Genomic DNA, 17,956 nt, shown 5'->3' on the forward strand with positions numbered 1-17,956 from the left:
ATTGAACTGCTGGTAGTATTGATAGCTTAAATGCAAACCATCAACCTGTATTAATGTATACAGCTGGTTGCTCAATTCCCTTTTGTAAAAATGTGATAAATGTGTTTTTAATTGCATTGCTAGTTTGTCTATTACTGGGTCCTTGTTTTGTCTGACAGGAGCAGGGACAGTTTATATTAGCTCACTTTTCATGATAATGTTTAACCTTAAGATGGTGTGCCCTGACCCAACAGCCAATAAACCCAAGTTGCCTTGCCAAAGAAAATAAATATGAAGCTTACCACATCTAAAACCATGAAGGCCAAAATGTATTTGAAGCCTCACCTTCTACTTCTACCTTTTGAAGTTCCTTGGCTTTAGAGAATCCAACTGTAAACAAACAATAAATTTCATTTTCATCATCTGGTTGACACAATTCAATATGCCAAGAATATATATAATACCATTGTTATGTACCATACTTGAGAGAAACAGTGATTCAAAGAGTGTTAAGGGTCTTACCTGCAATAACATTCAAGACAACAGTGCAAACAGCCCTTCCATATTCATTTGATGCATAACACTTGTAGGTGTCAGCATCCTCTGGAGTCACCTTTGGAAACTACCGAAACGCAATGCCAAAGTTAATTGCATTTTTACCATCACTGAAAGCAGGTTGATTGTTAGGATTTTTTTTGCAGATGGTCATAATTTATACCTTTTAACTGCTACTACAAAGTTTACCTCAAGGGTATGCTCATGAGATGCGTTGTCAAACTTCTGCAGGCACATGTGACCATCAAACTTAATTTCTCCATTAGCTCTGCTCCATGTTACAGTAGGTGTTGGATTGCCCACTATTTTGGCTTTAAAGATGGCAAATTTACCTGAAGGAAAAAGGGACAGATTATTTGTTGTAATATATTTAGTAATTCTTTAGTATTCTTCAGATTAAGGCCACATTTTCTTACTGATATTCTAATAATACAATTAAATATTTCTGAAATAGTGTCTTTCGTATGTTTGTCTTGATATTGGGATTACAGAGTAGAAGAAAATGAATTGGCACTATGAAAAAGTATGATGATTAATATCCTTATTTGTTTGTTTGTTTACCCTTACCCTCTTGAATAGTCAGAGCAATGGGTTTGCGGGTGAAATCTGGAGTTGTCTTTCCCTCTGGAAGTTCCTCCATAAACTGCGTTATCATGACACCGGGCACTTTCGACTTAATCTTGATGCCTAATCAAATAAAAAAAATATTAACAATTAGACAAGCTTAATGTATAGAGGGAACCAGGTAAAGATAAACTACAATTATGATATTTTGAGGAGGCACCTCTGTAATTCAGTGAACAGAAGTGTTATATGTTTGACGAAAAAATACATTTTTAAGCAGAGCTTACTAAGACTCTAAGTGGGTGATAGATACAGTACATATCTAAAACCCAGACAAGTTACCCAGTAAACATTTGCCAGTGTAAACTTCACACATAGACACATACTGTACAAATGTGCGTGTCAAGTGTTCACCTGAAGGAGGTGACATGTTCTGGGATGAGAATGCCACAATAATGACTATCTGGGCTAAGAAAAGATAAAATGAACACCTAATGGTGAATGCAACCAAGTAGCTGGCATAAGTATTTTCATATCAGCTTAATCCTCTTTATGTTTTTTCCTAAATACTGTATAATAAACTGATAATAGAAGCAACTGCAAAATTTCTGAATCTAACTAGCATGACTGTCTTCCAGCTCAACCTTACTGTAAAATAGTTTTCCATTAGGATTATTTGACCGAGCCAAAGGTTTTTTGTACTAATATCTCAGTAGAAACTCTGTTGCTATTTTTGCAAAAACAGAATGCTAGTATGTTAATTTAGATCTCCACCTACTCTACATCTCCAGTTTGTTGGCTTTAGTCTGACCTTACACCCTCACGACAGGGAGAACATTGAGATCTCCCATTGGATTAACAGCCATCGTGATGAGCAGTACAAACATCTGAAACCTTTCCAGAGAGAGAAATGCTATGAATTCAATGATTATAGAAAAAAAAAAAACTTTTTTATACATTAAGACAAGTTTAGTAGTAGCTTTGTAAAATAAGACCTAACCGAGTTTTCTGTAATAATGTACTTTGGACTCTCCCACCTCACAAGCCTGGTGATATTAGTGGTGAGTTTTTCATCCTGAGTGTATAATCATGCACCCTGAAGTGACTGTATAATGCTTTATGTAAGTCAAAGACCCCAAAAGCTAACAGTGTTATGATAAATTCAGTATTCTTGCCATAAACATGAATGTTTATGTCATGTTGAAAACATGAGTTAATATTTATTGGAATATTTCTTATTCAACTAAATTCATTGTGGTTTAATTGCAAATAATTATATAGCATTTCTGACTGGCCTAAATTTGCTAAACTGTATGCAGCTTGTTATATGCTATATAGAGATATGATAGAAAGAAGGTAATTTGCTTGTGATAAACTGTCCTGCAAAGAGTCTGTAGCATTGCATGGTCATGAAAGGACATATATAATTAATTTAAACTCCTATATTCATTGATAGTTCTGTACATAATATTCTTATTTCTTAGCACAGTTCAGTCTAAATTTGTGAGCGTTCAAAACAGGGAAAATTGGACAAATATGTCATGTTTGGAGGAATTAAAAATGATTTGCCCTCTACAGTTTATAGAGACAGGGTCTAAACGATATGGGTCCAACTTATTGTAGCTTATGTTCTGAGTGATTTACATTTTTGTCTTTGGACAGTGGTGGACTCAGGCTGTCTCAGGGGCAGGAGCGAAAGAATATAAAGGGCACCTGATACATTCAATGGACCCCCCTTTCACAATGTTTTTCTCCCATACACTGACCCTATAGGGCACCTTTTTTCATTGAAAGGGCAACCAATTCTGCACTTCAGTATGTTTTTTATTTTTTACTTTTATTTATTTATTTATTTTTTGTCACTAGAAGGGCACCCATACAGAACCCCCAGCTCACCCCATTACAACAGTATCATAGGACACTACATTACATCCTCTTCATTTAAAGGCACATCATGTTTTCTCATTTTTGGGGGGTTCTTCACAGGACACTATCACATTTTACTCCACTGAAAGGGCACCATGAGGGCATTTCATTTCAGATTGTCACATGTAGAGGTACTCTATAGGGCATTTCATCCTGATTTACCCACTAGACAGTCAGTACAGAACTTTGATATGTTTTTATCCTTTGTGCAGGCACCTTAGAGGACACTTTATCATACAGTGGAGGCACCTTACAGGGCACTTTATAATACTGTGTGGGCACCTTAGAGGGCACTTTATCATACAATGGAGGCACCTTACAGGGCACCTTATAATACTGTGTGGGCACCTTAGAGGGCACTTTTGTGGTATTTTTTGTCCACTGAGTCCACCAGTGTCTTTGGAATTAGGCATTGATGCAAGTTTAATTGTAAAAGTCCCACTAACCCACAGTAATCTTGAGAGGGACATCACTGAACGCTGATCACGGGGGTTCAGCTGGTCCAGGGATCCCTGGGCTTTAATAATTTTCACCTGGTGTGAAAGACCTGCAATAGGCAGAATATAAACTATAGATTATATAGTAGGAGAAATGAGCAGGGTGCCCCAGCAGTATTTTGCAGTTTGAAGCGCAATGGAGGTAAATTGCTTGTGGCAGGTGTTACTGAGGTGTATGTACTATATGTAGCAGAGCACTGGTAACGTTACATTGGTCTTGCAGTTGTTAACAAGCTGAACGTTAATGTTGTGGACTTACAAGGGTGACGTGAACATCATTAAAAGCAATATGGAAATATTGATCAGCCTATTAATATAAACCAGCATATAAAGCTGAATGTTTAAGCCAGGCATTGATTTTATGGGTCAGTCACAACACATAAAATCATGGAGTGTAGTTGGCATAAATTTGACTAAAAAAGATTCATGACAATCCTGCTATTCCTGAGCAGGTTTAACATGGCTTATGTTACAGATAAACACTGCGTAAAATGTATATCTTTTATATATATATGACATATTAGATATACATTTGTAATCGTCACCAGACTCTTTATATCTTACTTTTCAAGAGATCTTGGCTCTTGATCTTGGCTGTCAGATGGATAAGCATGTCCATGGGCTGCTATCACTAAGATAATTGAAGGTTTTATTATTCAGTCCTCATCTGAAATGCATGTGTGTGAAAATAACTCAAATAACGATCTCATCATATTTCTAATACAGTTTCATTGTTTGTTCTGTTTTAGAGTCATCTATCCAGCCAAGTTGTTATTGAAGACTATTTTTAATGCCCCTGCTTTATTTTACTTTTCTCTTTTCATTTTCCAAAATTACTTTTCTTATTTTATATTGCTTTTGCATCACGTTGAAAGGACTCCTTCCTGTATTGAGGATGAATTGTTACTAGAAAAGTATTTCCAAAATTACAACTGAAGTTAACTCTAATTGAGTTCATCAGAATTAAAAGCAGCAGATACAAAGTTTTATCCTTTCTCTTGTTATCCATGCATTTTGTACCCTTACATTTCACAGTGTTTAGCACACAGCTACACATAGTTCAAACAAACTTTTTTTTTTAAATTAATCAATTAAATTAATTTAAACTTATTCGTTTAAATTATTCTGTATACAGAATAATTTAAACTAAATATTAAACACTTATACATACTGTACTTGCATGTTGCACGCTCCTCTCTTTATTGCTCTTTTTTAAATTTCTATTAGCTTTTTAAATGTTTTTTTTTTCCTTATTTTGCATCTTTTCTGCCTTGTAAAGCACTTTGAAATGCCATTGTGTATGAAAATTGAAAGTTGTGCTTTATAAATATGCCTGGCTTGCCAAATAATACTATAAATGAATGAATGAAATAATGAATGAATGAATGAATGAATGAATGAATGAATGAATGAATGAATGAATGAATGATAAAGAATATATTCAGAGCACTTTTCACAACCTGCTGACTCTCCAACATGTTCCCACTGTTATTGTTCTGTGATGTTGTGTTTATACTCGTCAGTGCAACTTTAGTTGTCATTTGGGCTCAGCTGTCCAATATGTAGCTGAAAAGCATGTACAATAAGTAATGGTGAACCATTTGCTTTTATTTGTTTATGTCCCAGTGTGATGAGATTCTTGACCTCAACAGCGGGGCCAGTCGTATAAACACTAATATCTGTCCCTGAGTGACTGACTCACTGACTGAGTGATGAAGTTACACCATTGGTCGGCCAAATGCTGACACTTCCTGTATCTGTTATGAATTAAAAGCCCTCTAGCGTTTCATACATGGTTCAGCCATATACTAGGTTTTGACCTAGTCTTGTTTAGAACTGGTTGGCTACAACTGCTAATTTCCATTTTTAACTTGATGGCCAAGTGAACAGGGATAGACAAGTGGTATCTATGATTATATTAAGCATATATGATACCTCAAAGCATTGTGGTGCACTTGTGTTGCTCAAAATTCCTTCACAGTATTGTCAAGGGAGTACTAGACATCAAACGATACTGTATTGAGAGTTGGGTGAAGCTTAAGGGCTCACAGAGGTCATGGGTGTCACTCCGGCTTGTTTCCTCGAGACCTCAATGGTCTGTGTTAACTTGACAGCACATGATTCCCTTAGACCTTCTTTGAACTGCTAGGATCAAAAAAATTGCAGTTTTGTATCTGTGACAGTGCCAGTCCTCACAGTGAACCCAAGGAGAACACGTGGGTCCGGCATGAAAAGGCCAAAAATCTCAAGGGAATACAGAAAGGGTAACTTAAAGGGGTTACTCAGCTTGCCTTGGTCTTCTTTATGTAAAACTCTAGCCTTAAATAGGTGATCATTGGTAATCTTTTCACTGATACAAAATACATGCTGTTTTCTGTTTGTCAATATTTACCCAGATTTACAAGTGTAATTATGTTTAGTTTAGCTTGAAGTTTTATGTTATATGATTTAAAGGGGGCACACAGATTTTAGGAGTGATCATGCCACCTCTTGGAGATGTCCCTGTAGAGCTCACTAAGTTCACCTATTGAGACTGAACTGTGCCAACATTCTGTGCAGGACTAATCAGCATGTGGGTGTGAGTTTAAAAAGTGGCATTTTCCCTTTAAATTGCAGATAAATAGACATATGGCAATCAACCGCAGTGTCCTCAAGCAACAGCCTTTAGGTGGTATTCCTTCGGACGTTGTTTGAAATGTCACAATGAAATGCATCTGTTGTGACACTGAAAGCTGAATCATCCACTTTGGATGACATCTTTCAATGAGTGATGAAGACCATGTCATACATGCAAGTCATCCAACATGGAGTCATGCACTTACATACAGGTGAATCGTTTGTGAAATTTGTTTTCTTTCTCGCTTGCATACCTTTGTCGTCTGGGTGAACTCCCTCAGAACCGTCGACTAAACACGCAACGTGACAGCAGGAGAAGGAACAGGACAGGTAAATATGAATCCTGACAAAAGCACCATGGCAGGTTGGAACTTCGACAGGATTACGGACACATAAAACACCAACATAAACAATACTGTAGAACCCAGGGATGGGAAGCACAGACACAGATACAACTTGAGGTGAACAAAATATTCAGAGACCATAGACACATCACACAACGAAAAATTGTTAGTCATAGACAAAAATAATATACAAGGTGTTAGTAGCCGTATCGTGCAGTATGTAAACAGTTGTGCTGTAAAACTGCTGATTAGACTTAACTTCAAGATCACCCATGGAGTCGCTCGAGGCTGATGTCTCAGGATGATTCCTGCGCAGTGCTTGAGAGAAATTATGTGCAATTACTTTGGGAAACAGCAATTTGTAGGAAATTTATTTTCAAATAAGCCTTCACTCTGTCGTCTATCAAACAAGGACCCCATTTCATTTTCAATTTTCTCTTCAAATGTGGCAGCTGCTGGCTGCTAGTGACTGTTGCATTGATCTTGCATGATGGTATTGTTGATCATCCGTGTTACGATTAACGGCATGTCAGTATTGCTCTTCAGATGTACTCACACAATTCTTTTTTCTTGATGTTTTTTGAGATTTTTTTTCACAACATGGCTCTTCAGTGATTGCATCTTATATGCATCTCATCTTGTGGCAACTGTGACCATTTATTTGACTGACAACTTCCTAATCACATCCTTGGAAGGGGGGAGAAGTTGATGAATGATACGGTCAGCGCCACATTTTAAAAGCTGCTGGTTCTTCTTTTCACTTAGCAAAAGGAAAAAAAAAATTCCATTGAAAAACAGCATCTGTGCCCTTGTCAGATAAAAAGAAATGCTTGTTGCTGGAGAGTTCTCTTGACATCATGGAGGATATACTGTGCAGGGATTTGAAAAACCATGAATATTATTTGACTGCTTCGACTTAGAAATAGCTGTGGTGATTATCTTCGTTTTCTCGGCAGAAATGGTCAGCACTCAGCATAATACAACATTATTCAGATGCCTTGGGTATTCCATGTCTTCAAAAAAGATGCAGGCACCAACCTTAGGTAATCTTTGACGCTGCAAACTTTCCCAGGTGTTTTCTTGTCTTGTGGTTTGGTGTTTCTTGAATAAAATGTCACATTAATTTTAATTTTGTGCAAAATTAGTTGTACAAGTCAAATGGATCCTGCTCATCATCATTGCTCAGGTAAGAGGTGCAGAAAGCTGCAATACAAATACCTTGATTGACCTAACCAGAGAGGGCAGGCGTCCATCATTCTGCACTTACCCGTCTGCCCAGCGGCAGATTGATCGGTCACCTTTGACCTCTTCCACATCTTGATATCCTCTTGAGCTCTGCCGATTCAGAAAGCTCTGTAGCAAAAAGGAAGAACAAAGAGGAAATCTTTAGTACAATGTACATGCATGGCTCAAAGGGAAATCATGAAACTGACTGACATTCTCTTCAGAGCTTGAGGTGTCTGACTTTTTAACTTTGGGATTGGTTTGTGCTTTTAGTTGCTCATTCTCTTTTTGAAAATTTAAGCAGACGCCACTCAGAGGTTGCCATAGATTTATTTAAAACTCTTGGAGGAAATTCAGCTGCTCTTAACTGCTCAGATGTTATTTCCTGAGGCACACTGGATTTCTCCACTAGTGCAGTTTCTCTGACCAGTCAGTAAGAGGCAGCAACCAGTGTCATTTAGAGTACTTGTTGACCTCAACATGGGAACATGAATTCCTATCTCGGGAATCCTTAGCAGACATGTGTTAATTAACCACGGGACTTGTTAAAGCCTTAAATAAACAGTGTGAAGAGTTAGGCTAAATTTTAAAATGTTACACAGACCGCTACTGTTAAAGCCTCCCTGTCCAGATCATATTAGTTAAAGGACAGTTTCAGTTTCATTTTTTCATGTCTGTTCTAAAACAACTGTCAGGTGCCCAAATGACCACTAACTTGTGTTTTTCTTGCTGTTATTATTCCTCCTATTCATACCGGCCATTAAGAGATTCCTATACAATGCACTTTCAATGTAAGTGATGGGGGACAAAATCCACAGTCCTCCTCCCATGCAAAAAAAGAATTTAAATGTTTACTTGAAGCTGATATGAAGCTTCAGCTGTCCAAAGAAGTCAAATCAAATAGATATCTTTCAACTTTCAACAGTCTTTTTAGTGCCAAAATCCCTCTTTCATCCACTGGAGCTGAACAGGAAAACACTTGTGTCTGTTGAGACGCAAAGAGGGACATTTTTACTGAAAAGACTATAATTGTGGAAAATATCCACTTTATGTGACTAACTCAGACGGCTGGAGCCGCATATTATCTTCAGCTAAACTTTTAAATACATCTTTGTTCAAAATGAGGACTGTGGATTATGTCCCCCTTCACTTACATTGTAAGTGCATTTGGAGAGGATCTAGTAATTGTCAGTATGAACAGCAGGAATGATTGCAGCAAGAAAAACATCAATGTTCATTCGGGCACCTAACTGTTATTTTAAGACGGGCTTGAAAAAAAATTATGGTACAATTTAGAAACACACATTTAAGCATTAAGATAATATAACATGTATATATTATCATTGAATTGATAAAGTTGAATAAATTATATTACCCTGAGATATACATTATTTATGAAAATATTTTCAGCATGTGACTGTCAGGCATGTATAGTCACAGGCTTTACTTGGTTTGAATTTTCATTGAAGATGCCACAAGTGTTTTATATAAAAAACATCATGTGTAATATGACACGAGGATCACGAGTATCTCATGTGACTCATTTTAACTGTTAGGTCATGTCCTCTCTGTTATGAAAGGTCACATGCATTACTTTATGCTGATACTATTTTTTGTTCATGTAAAATTTGACCTCAAGTTGAGAGGCCGTAATCTTCTCATTGGATAGGGGCTTAAAGTAGGTGTGGTTATATATGGGCAATTTATATTATTGTCATTATTACTTTGTAGCTGAACATAGATTTTCAGAAAATGTAGTTGGCATGAAGAGGTGAGTCCTGTTTGAGTTCTGCTGTTGGTGCTTTTGTGTTTACTTGGATGACATAACATGATTTTGTTTTATTTTTTTAAATTTATTTTGACAATGTCTTCTTTTCTGTTTTGCCCGTTACCTTAAAATACTTGTTTATTAGGTTTTGGTGAATGATTTAGGATTTTCTGATTACTATTAAGATCTTGGGTGATTTCATCCTGCCCTATCTTTATGAACTTAATAATGCAAAGAACAGCCATAACCAAAATGCTTGCTTTTATAGGCACCAGTCACTATTGATTGCATTAAAGCTGCGGTTGCAGCTGTAGTCAATCAACAGAAAATTAATTGCCAACTATTTTGATAATCAACTCATCGTTTGAAGTCTTTTTTTTAAGATAAAATACTAAAATTCCTTCTTAAATGTGAATATTTTCTGTTTTTTTTAGTCTTCTATGATAGTAAACCAAATATCTTTGGGTTGTGAACAGTGACAAAACAAGACATTTGAGGATGTGAGTGATCAACATTTTTCACCATTTTCTGACATTTTATACAACAAACAACTATTTCATTAATTGACAGATTAATCAATAATGAAAATAATCGTTAGTTGCAGCCCTAGATTGCATCTTAATACTTTCTACTGTAGTACACACATTATTATGCAACCCGCTTTACCAAAAGGTTTTAATGTGTTCAAACAGCATGTGTACTCCAACTCCTTGAAATCTGATTGTTTATTATTTATAAAGAGATTAAGACTCAAATACTCTGCTAATCAAATACTCTGCAGATCATGTAAGATCCCATTGCTCATAGTAAGATGATTGAGAAAATAGGTTTTCAGGACCTTTAAACAAATATGAAATTGTCTAACAACTCTATTCGACACAAGTCTGACTCTTTTTGACTTGCGCCACAATTTTACTTAATACCGAAACTTCAATATTTCACCTCATTTTTAAAATTTTAACAGTCTGTCCTGATGTCCCACTGCAAATACAACCCGCCATCTTGGAAAGTAGTAGCATTTTATTTTTAGTTGCAGACGTGCTCCAGCATATGTTCAGAAAGGTTTTGGGCTTCAGCAGTGATCTTGGCTCTTGGTGGGTCTCGAAAATGAACTACACAACACATATGGTAAAAGCAAAACTGCCTGCAACAGGAGACATCTTGGCAGAAAGCCCTTTGCATTAAAGGAAACCCACTCCTCTTCCCTCCCACTGAATAGTTTCGCCATTTTAGCTCATTACATTTATAGTTAAATATTTGGCTGAGGCTCTCATCTCTTTTAATGAATTCTGACTTAAGTGGGAGGAGACATTGCAGGCAAAATAGCTGTCAATACATCCTGAGATCCTGTGCCAGTCACTATTCCTGAGATCTCAAAGATTTGTGCTGGAGGCCGCATTTCAGTCAATATTACTGTTGCTTTATAAATAAGAGCTATGCTTCAAAACATCATTACATGTAATGTATGTAGCCTGGCTGGCTGTCACTGCAGTACTTGCTGTCCCATGTTTTTCCTTTGTGCTTTACTATTGATTTCTGTTTATATGACTCACACTATTATTTTGTGTACACACAGCCCTGAAGGAGAAAATAGCATTGATGTAAATATGATGAGTTTATTTTCTTTATGTGATGAAAATACTGAAATTGAAAAGATTTGTGTGACAATTATTTGCTGCCATTGTATTTTCAATGTCTATCTCATAATTAATTCTGCTTCATTCATCACTGACTGTACCAGAATTATCATTACAGTCAGTGATTTTGTGATTCCTTAGCTGTTTGTGACATGTGCAGAACACTGCCTCCTTTGACATTACTTAAAGTTGACCTCACCTCATATTAAACATCATGAACGGTCTTTGAAGTTCTTTGAAGTTTGTGGAAACAACGCTTCAAGATGCTCAATGGCAGACAAAGGAATTACTCCTAATGTCTCAGTAATATGTGACACGTCTCAGTGATTCAGCCACCCACCGCAGATGACTGCACCACTGACCACATACTCTCAAAATGGCATCTGGTAGCCTCTCAAATATCCCTCACTGCATTTCACTACACGTCATTGACTGCTGCTGAGTGTACAAGGCAGAAAGTGGCTTCAGCTGTGTAACTCAAACAAAACTGAGCCTGATGACAAGGCCTTTCGGTGTCAAATGAGCGCTAATGGTGTTATTTGAACTTCCCAGTGGATCTCCTCATTTGTTCAATCGCTGTAGGAGAGCTGACAGTTGATACATATACACCATACAAAACAAATGCTTAACCTATAGTATGTCATGTACTGCAGGCTGTCTTTATTATCCTTTATTTTTATGTCTATGTTATCTTACAAATTGATTGTCTCCTTACAGGTCTGTGAAGTGTAATTGCATTGACCGTAATAGCTTTTCTTATTTTTATCAACAGAACAAGACATGCTTGCATGTGCACAATTTGAGACAGAATTATGAGAGGAGGGGAGACTACAGAGTGAACAGTATCAGCCACAATCTTCTGCAGGTCTTTTTAATGTGAAAAACATATCCTATTTTCTGCCAAAATACAACCCACATCTTCCATGCAGCACTCTGAATCTCAGGCTACGTATCGATTTGATGCCTCCATCTAAAGTTAGTCATCAACCAACAAACTCACAGCTCTGACCTCACTGCTATGATTCAGCCTCCCAATTTTAAAAACATGAAATTCAAACTGAGAAGCCTGCATGCCTCACTAAAGTGATTTCATGCACCAACATCAAATCTGTGTGTAACTAAATCCCGCATAAGGTTTAACGAATATCTAAATTATTAATATGGCAACATAATCTGTAACTTGAGTAACTGAAACTAGATAGCACATAAAACACTTAAATTTACCGTAAGTCACTTTATTGCTCTTTAAGCACAGCAAGTTCAGCTCTATGTAGAAGTAAACAGAAGCATTACAGTACACGTGTTTGTATAATTTGCTGCATCTGCTCACAAAATGCTGATGTTCTTTCTGATGCAAACAATGACATTGACTGTAATCCCTTTCTTCTCTCTGCTCAGTACATTTACTCATCCAGGCTTTGTTTTGAGGGCCACCTACCTCTTCACAGTCCTCAGTGCTCTCAGCTCTGTTCCCTTTCAGGCAGCAGTCTAGTCACACTGTGCCTTCTCCCAATTTTTCAATGTAATAGATCCTTCCAGCAGCGTCCGAGTCTGTGCTTGATGCTCCTCTACTGCCTAGACACAGTGACTGCCAAAAGCTGTTTAGGCTTTTTAGTATTTGTGGTCACTCCAAAGACATTGGAGGTTGAGTGGGCGGTGAAACAGAGGGGCACCATGAAGGGTGGGTCAAAGAGCAGGTTAAATACTTCTTAAAGAATCATTTGTTCTCATGAACTAGATGCTTCCACACAAATGAAGATGAAATTTGTTTGCTCACTAGCATGAATTCTAAAAATATCTGAGTTCACGTGTTAAGGAGTAGATTGGGTATACTATGTATACTATGTGTGCTATGAAATGGTAATATGACCCTGTAACTCTTAAAATTTAATGTCCTGATTTATAGATTGTTGTTTGAACAGTTCTTTATGAAAATAAAGGAAGCAAGACTCTTAGAAGAACCAAACTCATGTTGTTGTTGTTGTTTTTTTTTTACATTTTTAAAGGATGTTCATAATACATACACATGAAGTGCAACATATAAGACAGTAGTTGACACTTTTATTACAAACCACATACCTGAAATTAAATCTGAAAAAAGGGAAGTGCATTAACATCAAACACATCAAAACAGTTTGGTGGATATTTTTTATTTAAATCAATAGTTCTCTGTGTGCTCAGATAATATCAGAACGCTGTGTGCAGTGCTTTTGTACATCCAAAAACTCCTGCCAAGCTTAATTAACAAAATAAGAAATTTATAAATGGTCAATATTGACTTGACAAACTTAAGTGGAAAAATGATGGGGTTTATTTTATGAATCATTTAATATCCAGAGCACAGTGTCCTCTTCAAGGCAATCTATGAAAACGTTCATATCAGAAACACTAGGATGGATTTAGAGTTATAACAATAGGCTGGCTCTGATCACTCTGTATTGGCCACAGCTACATCTAAATGAAAGTTCAAGGCTTCAACATAAGCCCTTGAAATCTTTTGTCTCTCGTCTTTCATTACACACTCTGGTATTCCAATTGCATGTCATGTTCAGAGTTGTATTATTTTAAGACACAGTAAACTTTGCCAGCTACTGTCCATAGAGGCTTATATTAAGAAGTGATGTGTAGGCGTGCTACATTGTCCCCTCCTGGCTGGATGTCAAGCCAAACATGGGGCAGCTGTTGAGAGTTTATGTTCCTATGAACATCTGAAACATGATCAAGAGTATCAACAAGTGTTTATATCTCCAACAAAACAAAACATCCTAACCAGAAGTACACATACAGTAGATGATCATATCAAAATGCAAACTGATAGATACAAATGTGTTCATGTATTAAATATGATGATAAACTTAAATTTACTGAAGTAGTACTGTACTGTGTGAAGTATACATACAGAATGTGTTGTTCTTCATTTTCCCCTTGTTTGAAAATCAGTTTTGGCTTGGATTAGCGTTTGGCCTCTAAATTTGACATGTTTTTTTTTATCTGTGATAGCAGAACAACCCAAATTTATGCACAACAAATTTACATCTTAAAGGGACAGGCATGACAGACCTCCCTCTCCTGTTTTTTTTTTTTTTTTTAACTACATGTCAGTCCTCCCAACTGCTGAGACTTTTCTTGCCCTGACAGTAAAACCAGTGAACTTTGCCTTTAGCAAACAACAACAACCATAAATCTGTCGCACTTTAAGAAATATGCCTCCAGGTATAATTTTCTGGTCTTAGGTCAGAGGTGGTCTTAGGTCTGGGACTATTTAACTCACATGCATTGTCAATGTGTAAGTTATTGCAAATTTCTGCTTTCAAGTTTTATTTTGAGATGACGAAATAAGAATGAAGAAAAGTGGTTTGTACTGATTCAGATTTTTAAATATCAAAACTATGGGGATTATATGGGGTTTCAGTGTCTAATGCAGTAGTATACAGTGGCGTACATGTTTCTAGATGTCATAAAAGCATAAGCACTTAATGCGTAAGATTACATACATTTTCGCCAGCTACTTATCTGGCTTACTGGGTCACTCACATGGAAAGATGACACCAAAGGCACGTACTGGTTTAATGGCTGGAGGTTTAGCCATGTCATCTAGTTAGGTCAGGGTCTGGGGAGCGTTGATGGAGAACGTAAAAACTGTTCCACGCTTTATTTTTACTGCGATGCCTGACTTATCTGTTAAAGAGTGAATTATTATATTGTATCCTTATATTGTATAATAATTTAATGCAAATATGAAACTTGATAACTTATTTGATTTATTTGCATTATTTCTTTTTTTAATTTTTGTAAAACTACAGTCTCAGTCCTGTCTTTCTGCCTGCACTTTGTTAATTTCAAACAACTTTATTAACTGATACATACATGCACATACATACCACAGTAAGGATATACATGCATTTTAAACCAATTTATGACCATATGTTACATGTCACTTATCTAGAAGCCAAAGATATTTAGCTGCACATCCTCTTCAAAAATATTCAGAAAAAAAAAAGTGAGCTGTCTGATTTGGGAGAAGTTTAGTGTAAGTCCCATTTTCTTTTATATTGAACATACTATGATGAATGAAGAATTTTTCAAATTTCAGTAGAAAAGCTTGAAGAAAATCCTGAAATATTCTGGTTTACAGATGATCAAAAATTGCACTGGTTGTTCAATTTTGTCTCAAAAGATAGTGCATTTAATTAGTATTTATTTGTATTCATTAAGTGTTGAAAAAGGACACAGTTTGTCAGTGATTTATGATTTTTGTAGACATGCAGATCTAAAAATACAATTCAAATATTTTTTTCTTTATCTTTGGACTTTTTGTTGTATTGTATTAAATGTATACAACCGTCTGGATCAGCTTAATATGAACTTAGCATAGTTATGACACAATAATAAAATCTTCATTTATTAATTCATACACACAGGTAGAGTATACAGTATACACAGATACATAAATGAATAGATACTGTTTGTATTTTATTATTGACTTTTATTTTCAACTACTACTACTGATTTTATATTAAAGCAAGAATGACAGAATGTACGTGTCATCAAAGTGGCTGAATTTTTTACACTTTGAGAATCTGAAAGAAACATCATTAATGTGTTTTGGTTATAGAAAAGGTTGAAAAAAGACTTGAAAGCATAAAATGATACATACAGAGGTAGATTTAGTACATTTTTCACTTAAACTCTTACATAAATTGATGTAACTCTTAAAATCTGGAAGTTTATCTTACCTTGTGGTTTCTACCTGTTTTCCCGGCCCTTGACACTCAGTATCAGCAAATCTTGTGTCAAGTCCATTTCATCCCCGATGATGGATGCTCTCATCACACTCTGGCCACAGAATCAGAGGTCAAGCTCCAGTTTTGATTCTACATTGCGTAAAACACATACAATTGAATAATGAGAGATTACATGCTTGTCCAAGTTTTCCCTCATACGCTGTTCCTTGCATCTTCATATTGCTGTTTGCTTTCAGGTGTAGCACATACACAGTCATGGCTTAGTATTCTCGAAATTCCTTGACCTGCCTGTCAACTGGCTCCTTACAACTGTCTGCATATGTTTCTAATGGTCTGTCTCATAATTCACACTCCACCTCCTCTGGTTCCCCGTTGCCTCCCTTCCACTTCATTTGCCGTACATATCTACCTATTCTTTGATATTCCATATCTTCCTTTGAGTCTGCTCCCTCAAGCAATGTCTTATCTCATTCTTTCATTTTGATCCGTCTCGGTCAATATAGTATTTTGCCGCCACATTACTGCCAGCCACAGATGGTTAGTTGTGTTTGATATTTGTCTGTGTACCATTCATTGGCTTGCTAATTTGCATAATGTTGACATGAAAATTGCTTTAAAAGTTGCCAAATGTAATTCCAGCATTTTTAGAAATGACTGCGTAAAATCTTCTGAGCTAGACTTCAAAGGTTACATTTTCCTAGGCAACAGTGCAGGCCACCGACTCTCCTCCTCAGGTGTCCGCATCTGCACTATTTTTATCTGGATCATTTTAATAGTGTCAGAATCAGAAAGATGTTTTTATCAACCGTGGATAATGTTTTGGAACTTTAGGGAGTGCACCATGTGATCGGGGGAGAGGTAATGCCCCCAATCCCTCTGAGAGACGAGTAGCTGATGAGGTCACACCATGTGTCTGATTTACTGCTCTGCTAGCTTTGCTATGCTGATACACCCTGGTCAGAACTCAGCCCCCAGCAGCATATATAAATCAGGAGACATTTTTGATACCTTCGTTTAGAAAAGTAGTTGTATAAATGAAAGGGTGTTTCAGGTTTGCTGTCTTTTTACTGAGTTCATACTGAGAACTGACTTCATAACTTTGCACAGACCTGTCAGGGATTGTCCTCACCAAACATTACCTCCTCTATTTTTGGTGCATACGCAGAAGTGATGTGTTATTTTCAAGTCTAATGGCAACCGTCACATAAGAATAAAAATGGTTTCATCTTCGGCTGCTGTGGAGATTTGGCCTCTATCTGACCTCTGATCCAGGAAGCTTGCGTAAATAAAAGCTTTTCACACTTTCCAGCTACTTTAAAGCTCACATATTCACCCAATGAGGTAGAGGATGCAGCTAAACTTCTTACTTTACCTCCAGAGTAATTGAATGCTTGCTTTTCACACTTGTCTGACTCTAAAGTGGCGTTCATCATGTTCCCGTCATGGACTCAACAGCATGGAAAACTCAATTTTGCCTGAATTATACTTTCAAAAGGAATACTTTACTGAACATGTTGTAAGAGACATTGACCAGAGTCGCCCTCATAGGAAAATGCTTATCACACCCAGGAAACCAGTCATCTTATGTGAATCAAGAGGGGACAAATGCACAGTGCAGGTGGTATTTTCTCCATGTGACTGTGTCAGTAAGACAAATAAACTCAGCAAGTTAGTGGGGCAGATTTCAGTCTCCATCTTAATATCATAACTCTAAGAGCAGTCAGCCTTAAATTGTATTATCACTGTGATCAGTGGTGCAGTGAGGAACATGCTGTTCATGCAGTGAGGAACATGCTCTGCACGATGCAGTTAACAGATGGTTGAACAGACGTGTGTAGTACTTGATATGATACATGATACCGTCTTCATACATGTTAATTGACAATTTAGCAGGAATGTGAAATGGTCACATCTTGGCGAGTTGCCATTACAAGAGTGGGAGCTGGTGTCAACCTGTCAACACAGCACATTGAGTTAAATTGCTTTCCACGTGCCTCAAAGATGAAGTTTAACATAGTCAAAATTAGGTAGTAATTAGATGGGTGTAAGGAAGGTTATGGTAATTAGATATTCCTTAAAATAGCAATCATTATGTTGACTG

General features: G+C 36.8%; 1 protein-coding gene across 7 annotated transcripts in view; it reads right to left on the bottom strand.

The window, feature by feature from the left end:
• The window catches only part of igfn1.1 (immunoglobulin like and fibronectin type III domain containing 1, tandem duplicate 1), a 32,800-nt gene extending 16,935 nt beyond the window's left edge, over positions 1 to 15,865 (bottom strand). The window contains exons 1-6 of one of the 7 annotated variants that reach the window (XM_042407233.1): positions 15,847 to 15,865; positions 7,749 to 7,834; positions 1,102 to 1,221; positions 724 to 866; positions 502 to 601; positions 325 to 369 (exon numbers count right to left, since the gene is read on the bottom strand). In XM_042407233.1, the coding sequence (XP_042263167.1) occupies positions 325 to 369; positions 502 to 601; positions 724 to 866; positions 1,102 to 1,221; positions 7,749 to 7,797 (457 nt within the window). In that variant the 5' untranslated portion in view covers positions 7,798 to 7,834; positions 15,847 to 15,865. Of the gene's footprint in view, positions 1 to 324; positions 370 to 501; positions 602 to 723; positions 867 to 1,101; positions 1,222 to 6,739; positions 6,771 to 7,748; positions 7,835 to 12,548; positions 12,750 to 15,846 lie in introns of those variants that run through there. The other 6 variants (XM_042407238.1, XM_042407236.1, XM_042407235.1 and 3 more) reach the window with 6 other exon arrangements.
• Positions 15,866 to 17,956: the final 2,091 nt, after the last annotated feature.

This window comes from Thunnus maccoyii, chromosome 3 (genome assembly GCF_910596095.1).
Source record: "Thunnus maccoyii chromosome 3, fThuMac1.1, whole genome shotgun sequence".
NCBI classification, from domain to species: domain Eukaryota; kingdom Metazoa; phylum Chordata; class Actinopteri; order Scombriformes; family Scombridae; genus Thunnus; species Thunnus maccoyii.